Genomic DNA, 12635 nt, shown 5'->3' on the forward strand with positions numbered 1-12635 from the left:
ACCAACACCTCCTCTTCAAGTCAAATGAAACGTCACACACACATACTCTAACATTCATACTCCCCTACAAATGTGTGCGTCCATGATCACAGAATAATCGCGTAGCCTTCGCCGCTTGCGTTTTTGTACGTTCCTGTGTATTCACTGGTTTGTGTGTGTGTATGTGTGTGTGTGTGTGTGTGCGTGTCTGTTTTTCAATTAAGTTTAAGCTGCGACAGTGCTTTCTCACAACTCTCATCTTCTAGTCTCCAAGGTGATAAATAAATGATATTTTGTTACCTTCCCTGTGGGACACATATTATTTGGTCTATCTCTCTTTCCCTCCCTGTACAGCTTATGAGCTGCAGCAGTCTTTGGACACCCACTAAGAACTTAGTGCCTAGGTAACCAGCCTTACAGAGGCAGAACACCTGCCACAGTTTGTTCAGCTCATTTTTTTTTTTTTTTTTTTTTTTTGCTGCAGATTTGCAGCATATATATAAATATATATATATATATATATATATATAATTGCAAGAGTGTACCATACATAATATCAGAGTTATTAGTGTTTAGTATTTGTTATTAGTATTATTAGCATTTAGTATTATTTATTACAGTGTTTATGATTTTATTTGCTTTCAACGATTTTATGTGCTTTTGTCAGTTTTTAATTAGAAGTTTTTTTTTGTTTTTTTAAATATTCAGCTTTAGGTTTTTTTAAATTGTTGTTTTATTTTTTTAGTTTGGTAATTTTATTACATCAACTTAATTTTTTTTTTATTTCAGTTAGTTGCCAAGGCAACATATTCTAAATTTTGTAATATTTAAAAAAATCTAATATTCTAATCTTTTATTCTATCTGTTATTAAAAAATATTTTATTAGTTTTAGTTTCAGTTAATCAGTAACACTGTGCCTACACCAGACACAACAAAAGCAAATAGAACCCATTATAATCAGTGATGCTGTCTACAGTGGATGCGTGCCACGACAAATTCCCAACAGCAAACTGGTGCCCCATTCTATTTCTGACGTATTTCAAGCACTTGCACTACTTCTGACACAAAGAACAAATGGATTTGCAATAGTCACTTTGTCCCATCCTGTGTCGGCGTGACACGATGTGAAAACTGTCGCATCTGGTGTAGACAAGGTGTAAGACTGATTCATTCCCAATACAATCACTGAAGCATTTGCGGTATGCCACTGAGTTGGTATTCAACAGCCTGGCCCAATGTGAAGTAATAAATAGAAAGCAGAACAGATACTGTTATTCTAAACTGTTATTCAGAAGCTGTTTTTCTATTTTGTAACTAATGATAAGAGTCAGATATGGAGAAAGTTCACCAAAGGTTTTGTTGTTTCTGGCTTCCAGCATTAGAAATGAGTGGCTGATGTTTATTTTTAACAATGTCTCTGATCAGGCCCCATGTCTGACCTTAACAGTTTGTGAGGCACATTTCAGTGTCACAATGAATGCAGGCTTTGCGAACAGTGTTACCGAAAGATGCAGCACCACAATTTCTGTTAGATCTAACATAAATTCCGCCTGTTAGTCTTGAAGGTACTAAAGCAGAAATCAGAATGTTTAGCACAGAGAAAGAGTGAAAAATGATCATGGAAAACTAAATTATGACTGTTCTTACCTTGAGTAAAATTATAATTGGACCTCAATATATATATACACACTACCTTTTTCAAATTTTTTTTTTTGTTGTTGTTTTTTCTTTAATGAAAGAAATTAAAGGTGCCATCGAACATTTTTTTACAAGATGTAATATAAGTCCAAGGTGTCCCCTGAATGTGTCTGTGAAGTTTCATCTCAAAATACCCCATAGATTTTTTTTAATACATTTTTTAAACTGCCTATTTTGGGGCATAATTAGAAATGCACCGATTCAGGCTGAAGCCCCTTTAATTGCTCGCGCTCCCTGCCCCCTCCCGAGCTCTCGACTCTATCATTGCATAAACAAAGTTCACACAGCTAATATAACCCTCAAAATGGATCTTTACAAAGTGTTCGTCATGCATGCTGCATGCATACATCGGATTATGTGAGTATTGTATTTATTTGGATGCTTACATTTGATTCTGAATGAGTTTGAGGCTATGCTCCGTGGCTAACGGCTAATGCTAAGAGAGATTTATAAAGAATGAAGTTGTGTTTATGAATTATACAGACTGCAAGTGTTTAATAGTGAAAATAACGACGGCTCTTGTCTCTGTGAATACAGTAAGAAACGATGGTAACTTTAACCACATTTAACAGTACATTAGCAACATGCTAACAAAACATTTAGAAAGACAGTTTACAAATATCACTAAAAATATCATGTTATCATGGATCATGTCAGTTATTATTGCTCCATCTGCCATTTTTCGCTATTGTCCTTGCTTGCTTACCTAGTCTGATGATTCAGCTGTGCACAGATCCAGACATTAATACTGGCTGCCTTTGTGTAATACCTTGAACATGGGCTGGCATATGCAAATATTGGGGGCGTACATATTAATGAGCCTGACTGTTACGTAACAGTCGGTGTTATGTTGAGATTTGCCTGTTCTTCGGTGGTCTTTTAAACAAATGAGATTTATATAAGAAGGAGGAAACAATGGAGTTTGAGACTCACTGTATGTCATTTCCATGTACTGAACTCTTGTTATTTAACTATGCCGAGGTAAATTCAATTTTTAATTCCAGGGCACCTTTAATAAAAAAGATTTCTATTTAAAAATTTGTTTTTGTAACTTTCTATATATCTATATAACTTTCTATATAAAGCAGCACAACTGTTTTTAACATGTATAGTAATAAGAATTATTTTTAAGCACCAAATCAGCATATAGATTAGCATTAGATTAGCATATTATTATCAGCATATTATTTCTGAAGGATCATGTGACACTGGAGACTGGAGTAAAATATATTAAAATAAAGTTATTTTACTTTTTTCCACAATATTTTTTATTGTATTTTTGATCAAATAAATGCAGCCTTGTGAGCATAATAGCATATGAAAGGAGCAATTGTGACTCATTGTCTTATTTTCTTATCTTATTTTCTATTCTCTCTTTTGTTAAGGGGCCAGGTGAAGCCAGTACTAGGGAGGTTCAGTGAGCTGAATAACCTGCTCCCAGTGTTGGGTTTGGGTCCAGGAAGTGTGGATGCTGCTCTACTGGACGCTGGTTGCTCCTCCATGCAGATGGATTCAGCAGAAAGGGGCTTCTCCCTCAGCAAGGATGGACCGCTAGACATGAGGATGGACGGAGACAGGTTCGACTACTGCCTTAGCTCAATTCTTTTCAGTAGACGGACTCATTGTCACTGTTGTTCCAAGAGTCATTTATGCTATTAGTAATGCCTGATTTGCTCTCGATATACACTGATGGCCACAGTTATTATTCTTGGCTCACACGGTTATTGATTACATTTACAGAGTCTCCATGCTTCTCTATTATAGCTATTCAAATCTAATTCTGAACAGGTGTAAGGCATAACCTAATTACAGCTTAATATAATAAAAAGATGACTAAGCACTGCAGAGCTTGGTGATTCACAGACAGAGCTTTGTGGGACACAAGGAATGTTAGCTTTAAGATTGTGGGTGAATGATGAGAACTAATTTAGGTAGCGAGAACGACCCCCAAAGATCAGGTATTTCCTAGGACAGTGGTTTTCAATCACGGGGCCTATTCCATGAAGCCAATTTAGATTGCTAGACAGGTATATTTTAGTTCAGTTTGATGAAAATGGCTTCATGAAAGTGGCTCGTCTTTTTGCGTTGTTCATCATCATAGTAACTCAATGGCTAACCTGCTCCGACCAGGACAGGTTATGTTCCGGGAAAAATATCTCAAACTAAAATTAGACCAATCAGCTGTGAGCAAAGTGACACGTCTCTGATGCAATAAAGTTAATTCCCCAGTTTCTCTTGCTTAAAAATAAAGATCACTACAAAAAATTTAAATACAAAATCATCTGGCTTTTAGCAATGATTATAATTGTTTTATGATTTATATACTATTTATATATACTTATTATACTCTTAATTAAATACACGAGCAATTTTAGTTTAACAATTACTAAGTATTTAGTTTAAATGAATATACATATACTATACAGGTAGTATGAGTAAGCTTTAGAACCTATAGAAAAGGCTACATGTGAGTCTCTGTATATATAAATGATCAACTATATAAACTAACTTCACAACTTTCACTTGCACTTATATAGCAAAATGTTTTCTTTTTGTTGACCTCTCTCATGGAAAGCTCTTTTCTTCTTGCTGTGTAAATGCATTTAAATTCTTCATATTTTTGATCTCTCAATCTTCATCAGAAGAGAGAATTGAATTGCGCTGACTCTCTCACAAAAAGTGAATCGCAGTTTCTCTGTGATTCAAGGCATGCGATTGGCTGTTCACTACTAATGTCACATTTGTAACAATGGGGGTGTAGGCAGGCAGACAAAGATGATAACGAGTAATGTTCCAATACAGGGTTTAATAACAGAGTCCAGACAGGCAGGGATACACACACATCTAACTGAAATGAGACCGGACAACTGAGAACTAAAACAGAGTGACATAAATACAGATGGTGATGGGTAGAAAACAGCTGAAATGAATTAACTAATAATCACGGTAACCAAGGAGACAAAACGAGTGGTGGGATGAAGAACAAATACACGTGACAAATGAAAACAAACTGAAAGTTCATGAAAACTGAAACTAAACTGAACTGAACGTGACATAACACTCCTTCCGGCAAGGTGCATCCTCACGCCATAGAAGAGTGATGACATCATGGATAGATGGTGGAGATTTAGGAGGAGGACGAGGATGTGGCGAAGGGCTGGAGATAAGGGAAGGCGAAGGGATGGCAGAAGCAGGCAGATGGGACTGTAGAGGCACAGATGGACGTCGCAAGATGTTGCCGACCCAGAGCATGACCAGGACGATAGCCCACAACGGAGTGGATTGAGGAAGGAGCCATGATGGTGATTTGAAGGGCATCATCCTGGTGACGATCAACGGACAGGCAGCCAGCGGCTGAAGAAGAGCCACTCGCGCAGACGTAGAGCCGAGGAAGCAACGAAACCCAATGACCTAGGCAACCATGACCCAGCCACAGCGACAACCCTCCAAGAAGGAAGCGGGATCCTGAGGGCTGAGGACGAGCTGGTGTGACTGAGGGCGGAGGTGACGACTGAGGAAAGGTTGAGCTAGCCAGAGCTGATCGGGTGGAGGGCCGGAGGGCAGTGAATGGCCTTCAAGTCCACAGCAGAGGTGTGGCGAGGTCTGACCCAGGTGGAGCTGATGGTCCCAGGGAGCCCAGCTAGGTCAAACGGCTGAAGGTCAGGAGCCAGGGCGACAGGTTGAGGTGGGTCTGAGCACTCCGAGGTTGGAGGTGGAGCCATAGGCTCATACCGCACAGGAGGGATTGGCTCCTCGCAGGTCCAAGGTCGAACCACGCCACTGAGAGGAGGTGACACTGAGGGATCAATGGGAGATGATGATGACTGGGTGGTAACAGTGGCTGAGGACTGAGGATGGGCATAGAGAGATGAATAGAAGCAATAAAAAACAAAGTACTACCAACATCAGTCAGGATAGCACTCAGTGTCACCATATTTTACTTCATAACTTGTTAAATATGGGTATATTTTTTTAAACAAATGCATCGCTTTGCTTCAGAAGGCCTTTATTAACCCCCCGGAATATGTTTATGATGGATGGATGTTGATGGAGACACTTTCTTAAGCTCATACTTGTTTGGTAACGCTTACTGCCATTATAAAGCTCACATCTGGACATCAGACATTGTCAGGGTGTCACATAGCCTGTTTACATCTGGTCACTTCATACGTTTTTACTGATCGGATAGCTATTTGATTTGTTCAAACGATCCCATTTACACTTTGTCGCATAAATGTGTCTCCCCAAAACAAATATTTATCCAGGCTTCAATTCCCGCGCTATATGCAAATTTAATGGAATTCACGTCAATGAAAGAAACAGATATGAGCTGCATTTTATTTATCGTCAGCTAATTTCAAGATCAAAGACCGCAAAGGGAGAGTGGCATCAGCACTGGTAAGATCACTTAGTCTCACCACTTTTAATGAAGATGATTGTGTTTTTAGTGTCTGCAACATTCACTTTCATTTATGGCAGTTTGCGCATTGGCTTGTTGAAGAGATACTCCACTCATCTGCAGCGATGCGTTATGCAGTACTGCTGTCATATCACACGCTCTCACACATTTATTTTTTTACCATTTTGGGAGGTGTAAAATTTACATATGTGGTTACAAACAACCAGATGCATTTACAGTTTTGTTTGGAATGCGTTCCAGACCACCTCCTGAAGTGGTTTGTGTTATCGGATTTAAATCCGTCTCGAAAGGGAATTTACACCTGGTCTTTTCACGAACGGATAGCTATCCATTCAGAGAAAATGCATGTAGTGGCCAGGTGTAAAAAGGCCCATGAGTTTCATAAAAAATATTATTTTCAACTCTCATTCTGACCCTCTGTTATGAAATGATCCATTTTTAAGGGGAGGCTCCTTTAAGGCGTGTAAGTAAATGGCCACTATTTTGACTGGCTAATTGCATAATGACCCCTTGCTATTGGACATTAGTACATGTTTTGAAAACATTTTCCATATAAAACCATAATTTACAGATAAAGCAGATTTACAGATCTGAGAAAAAAAAATGTTTCTGATGTGGGTGTCTTGCTGAAGTCTGTTGAAACAGGAACTGAAAATATGAACAGTCACATTTAACTCAAAGTATACCCATATGAAAAATATAACAATATAATAAAATAGTAAAGATGGATATTAGCTCTAAGAATTTTAATGTGTGCTGCATAAAAATAAAAATTGTCATTTTGTATTTCACAGAATAAAATTAACAGTTTAAGGGTTTGAAATGACGTGTAAGTAAATAATCACATAATTTTAGTGTGAAATATCAATTTACATATAGATAATGATTCATTGGAATAGACTTGGCAATTATTTTTAAATAAATATTACACTTGTATTATTATCTTTGTTACGGTACTTAGATGTGCACTATTTAGGCTGGGGAACCACATGTCAACAGTTTGATCTGATTGCTATCTTTAATAAAACCTTCCCACCCTTTCACCTATAAATAAACCAATCTCCTAGAGTAGTGTTTCCTAACCTTGTTTCTGGAATACTGCCAACAGCATACACATTTTTGGATGTCTTCCTTATCTGACACACGCATTTCAGGTCAAGGAGTCTATGCTAATGAGCAGAGCAGTTGAATCAGGTGTGTTTGATTAGGGAGACCCACAGACTGTCGCGGGCACTCCAGGACCAGGGTTGGGAAACACTGACCTAGGCTGTGTCCGAAATTCATTTGGCGCTCGACTCTCACAGTGCATTATGGGTATTCTCTTGCAGCTGAGCGTACATCGGTTGTATACTTGTTATTGCGGTGCATTGTGGGATTGAATGAGTGCACTCGATAAAGTCCACTATGGTTTCAGACACCGCTACAAATGGATGTCTCCTCAAATACTGCCCTATTTAAGGGTATGGGGGTGATTTGGGACACAGCCCTGTTTTGCCATCATCTCTCAATTTCTTACATGCAAACCACTGTTTCCCTTTGATTTGAAGAAGAGCGAGAGACCTTCCTCTCTTATTAGGAAGTTTTGTCAAAGTTTTGACTCTGGTAATGAGGTGGAAATCCCACTCACCGTAACTGACTCTGAACTTTTTTCTGGGGGCGAGATGAAATCGTTGAAAAAAGAGATGGAGGGAGAGAGACACCCAAAGGAAAAAGAGAAAGGGCAAGATATCGTGCATGTCGATCCAGGTCCTGCCCACGGTATCTGAATACGCTTTATCCTCATTCCATCACAAAAACCAATGCAAGAATTAAACTTTACGACAGCATGATGCTGTCAGCCAACTCTAGCTGGCCTTCAAGAAGAACAGAGCATACTTTGCATTAATCAGCATGTCTCTCAGATTGAGTTACTCATTCTGTGCTCTTAGTTGTGCCCACATGAATGACAAACTAAATAGGAGAGAAAACATTTGAGGATAATGTGAGATCCAGAAATATGTTGATTCCAAAAGAAAGGTTATGATAAAAGGTTCATCATATGTCTCTGTGTGTTGCATGCCTTTCATGGATTAAGTTGACTCCAAATGACGAATGACTGAAACTGCATTTGCGCATGCTCACTTTCCAGTGTCAGTGAGAGTACACTGTAAAAAATGATTTTGAAGTTGTAAATAAAACAAAGATTTGAGATTGGAGTATGTTTTACAAGAAAATACTATTTCAGTCTTTCTATTTAAAAATTTCACATTTAATTCATTGTGTTAGTTGTCTGATTATTTGTGAAATTTACCAACAATTTCTGAGTGAAAATTGATTCAAAGTAAATTCTACAATAATTTAAAGTCCTCAGTTTTTTTTTGTTTCCCTCATAATCAGTACAGAGACAAAGAGATGTGCCATTCATAATCCAAGGTACTGTATCAAACCCAAATCTCAGGAAATAATTACATTAATACAAATAAGATGTTTAGGGAATATATGAATTACTGGGTGTATATGAATCACAGGATGTACGTACAAGTGTGCCAAACAGCAGCCGACTGAAACTGACTAGATGAAATATTAAGTTTTATTCGTAGTAGTAAGCTAATATATTTCCCCTTTATGTAGGTGTAACTTTGTCTCATTTACCCTGGTTTCTTTGTTCTTCCCCGAGTGTGCGTACATATTTTCGTAAAGAAAGCAAAAATGAATGCATAATTCAGTTCATGATTTGATATTTTTATATTTGTCACTAACCGCTTCTCCCTCCTGTTCTCTCTCATGTACACACACACACTCTCTCTCTTTTTATAGATATCAAGCCCACATCTCTCAGAGTGGGAAGAGTGGGAGGGGTTTTCACTGGTGTCTTAGAGCTGTCAGACTTGGCTTCTGTCAGCCAGGAACTTGTGACGTCAAGCTGCTTAATTGGGCTCCTCTTTGTGCGTAGGTACCCCAACATGCCCTGCGCGGCTGACGTGGTCAACGCCTTAGATCAACAGGCGCTTGCGTCCGTGCTGGCCGTGTACGGGGAGGAGCGGCACACCAGGAAAATTGCGGCGGCCATCGCACAGGCACGCAGCGTCTACCCCATCGGCCGGACCCTGCAACTGGCCAGCATCGTAGCAGGTACCCCCCCTCATTAATTCCCTACACTAGAGGGAGGCGAGGAGAGAGAGCGATATTAATGCAAACTCTCCCTATGGGACCTATTTGTCCTGGAAAAGGAGAAGGGGAGAAAAGATAGCATTTTCTAATCCGAAATCTCTGTCGTTCTCCTTCCCCACACTCAGCTGCCCATTTCTCACTGTCTGAGTATCCATCAGCAACACATCCCTTGCGATTGACAAGGCTCTTATTAATAAAAACCGAAGCGATTGAGGGAGCAGTAGCCAAAACCTGCAGGTGGGGTTCAATGCGTTTTTTTAGCCCCTTTCCTTAATTCGTATTTTGACTCGCACTCCCATCCTCTCCTCCCCCAGACTCCCCCCTCCTTGTGTCCTTTGATTTGTTTCTCACACTCTCTCCCTCCCTTTTCGTGCCCTTCACTGCACCCCCACCAACACACTTCTCCAAATGCACGCGTCATACGCACCACATTGCGGCAGCTCAATGCTTTTTGATATTATATTTATCGGCTGCTTTATTTTTGCCGGCGCTGTTTCCATAGCCCGATGCTAGCGACGAGATAGATAGTCGCTTCAGAAGATGACGGTAGCACGAGGCAAGCACGTGCGTCACGCCGGGAGAACAGGTGTGACTAAGAGCAGTTGTTTGATCTTCTTTGAAGAGTAGAGCGAGTCAACAACAATGTTTATTCCAATCAATCTGGAAGCTTCTGACTCCTGAGGGTCCCTGGGGGTCAGCAGTGGGCTGCCGGCATTACCGTTGCCAAGGGAAGCGATTGATGGAGCAGGAGGAGGGATGATATGTGTGCATTTGTATACATGTGTATTTATCAGTGCTGATAATGGGGGAATGGGAGGGGTTTTGACACCATAACAATGGGCATCATGGGAGTTCTCCCTCTTATGAGCTCTTTGTTTCCTTACGTGAGCAACAAAAGCACCACAATGCCTCTTTGCCCTTGCTTTTGGAGGCGAGTTCCTGAACCTGTCTCCACCTTGGATGCGGTGTATCGTAATAGTCACCAGTCACAGTCCTTTTGATAAACACTTTTCCTTTGTTTAGCATCATTTATTTCTTTGCATTTTTCACTGTAAAATGATAACAAAAGAAACAAAATATAACAAAGATTGTTTTTGCAAGAAAATACCGTTTTAGCCTTTCTACCTTCCTGTTTCTTTGTAATTATTTGTGAAATTTGCTTGCAATTTCTAAGTGAAAATTGTTTCAACGTAAATCCTAGACAATTTCTTTTTTTCTTCATTGTATAGTAGTTAGTGTTTGGAAGGGTTTATTCCATGTTAAAATGGGGAATCCGCTCTATTTAGTGAAACACATTAGAGAAGAGACGAGGTCACGGTGGTCTGATATTCTCATCAGTATGAACCCAGCTGCCGTGACAGAAGATTATCCAGATTCCCTAAGGAAAGTGTCCCTCAATCCCAATGCACAGATCAGCTTTCTACATATCAGACCACTTTGAATCATAATGAGCATCAGCACAAAACTGGCTTACAGCCAGTAACGCACACCCTCACTGACCCCAGGCAGGCTCACTGTCCCCTCTCATACACCTTGAAGCCATCAATCCAACTTTACCATAAAATGTTCAGATTCATTTGGAGCAGCTTGCAGGTTTTGACAGCATGTTTAAACAGTTGTCTAAGCTGCTGGTCATGCTTTAATATCACTGTAAGATACACTAATCAGCCCACTATTGATCAATGGTTGAGGAGCAGACTTGTTGGAGCGCTGATGAAAATTGATCTTCTGCTTTCTCCTGAATTTCCTGAGGTCCACATCACAGTTTTGGAATTAAGGCAGTCCTTAATATCTATACTCATGTTAGCTGGAGTTCACTCTCTATGATGCTACTCTAAAGGCTGATTTATACTTCTCCGTCGAGTGTATGCCGTAGCTACGGCGTAGACTGTTTGTACCACGCGTAGCCTACAACGTAGCCTGACGTGCACCTCTTCAAAAATGCAACAGCGCGTCAATTCTACGCGGACCGCAAGAGCTGTGATTGGTCTGCTAGAACCCCTCCCACGGATCAAAAAACAGGCACTGAGCAATAGGAGAAGAGCGAGCGTTTTCAACTTCCATAGGAATGAAAAACGCTCTGTTTCAGGGGACACATGCAGTCAAACTGCAACAAAAGTCGTTACCTATTTGCCGCTTCTCTGCCGTTTCTATATGTAAGCTTCTCTGACAACGTAACATGACAAGCTGCTTCTTCTTCGGCTTTTGCCTTGATACTCAACTTTACCACGGACACTGCCTACTACATGCACGTTGCATGCACGTTGATGCAGACAACGACGCAGAAGTATAAATGAAAACAGACGCATAGTCTATGGCGCAGAGGCTCCGGCGTAGGTCCGATGCAGAAGTGTAAATAAGCCTTAACTTTTTGGAAGTTACTTCTGTAAAAAAAAAATTTCATTAAAGTGTTAGTTCACCCAAAAATTTAAAGGTGCCATTGAACATTTTTTTACAAGATGTAATATAAGTCTAAGGTGTCCCCTGAATGTGTCTGTGAAGTTTCAGCTCAAAATACCCCATAGATTTTTTTTAACACATTTTTTTAACTGCCTATTTTGGGGCATAATTAGAAATGCACCGATTCAGGGCTGCGGCCCCTTTAATTGCTCGCGCTCTCCGCTCCCCCAGAGCTCTCGACTCTATCATTGCATAAACAAAGTTTACACAGCTAATATAACCCTCAAAATGGATCTTTACAAAGTGTTCATCATGCAGCATGTCTAATCGCGCAAGTATAGTATTTATTTGGATGTTTACATTTGATTCTGAATGAGTTTGATAGTGCTCCGTGGCTAAAACTAACATTACACACTGTTGGAGAGATTTATAAAAAATGAAGTTGTGTTTATGCATTATACAGACTGCAAGTGTTTAATAATGAAAATAGCGACGGCTCTTGTCTCTGTGAATACAGTAATAAACGAAGGTAACTTTAATCACATTTAACAGTACATTAGCAACATGCTAACGAAACATTTAGAAAGACAATGTACAAATATCACTAAAAATATCATGATACTATGGATCATGTCAGTTATTATTGCTCCATCTGCCATTTTTCGCTATTGTTCTTGCTTGCTTACCTAGTCTGATGATTCGGCTGTGCACATCCAGACGTTAATACTGGCTGCCCTTGTGTAATGCCTTTCATAATGTTGGGAACATGTGCTGGCATATGCAAATATTGGGCTGTTACGAGGTCTTTTAAACAAATGAGATTTATATAAGAAGGAGAAAACAATTGAGTTTGAGACTCACTGTATGTCATTTCCATGTACTGAACTCTTGTTATTTAACTATGCCGAGGTAAATTCAATTTTCAATTAGATGACACCTTTAAATTCTGTCATTAATTATTCACCCTTATATCGTTCCAAACCCGTA

At 39.6% G+C, this 12635-nt stretch overlaps 1 protein-coding gene across 1 annotated transcript in view; it reads left to right on the forward strand.

Moving 5' to 3' along the window:
- Positions 1 to 12635, forward strand: part of mettl15 (methyltransferase like 15) — a 92114-nt gene that overhangs the window by 64510 nt on the left and 14969 nt on the right. The window contains exons 4-5 of the mRNA XM_048184403.1: positions 3064 to 3255; positions 9031 to 9209. Coding sequence (XP_048040360.1) covers positions 3064 to 3255; positions 9031 to 9209 — 371 coding nt within the window. The remainder of the gene's footprint in view (positions 1 to 3063; positions 3256 to 9030; positions 9210 to 12635) is intronic.

The sequence above is a fragment of the Megalobrama amblycephala genome, linkage group LG3 (assembly GCF_018812025.1).
Source record: "Megalobrama amblycephala isolate DHTTF-2021 linkage group LG3, ASM1881202v1, whole genome shotgun sequence".
NCBI classification, from domain to species: Eukaryota; Metazoa; Chordata; class Actinopteri; order Cypriniformes; family Xenocyprididae; genus Megalobrama; species Megalobrama amblycephala.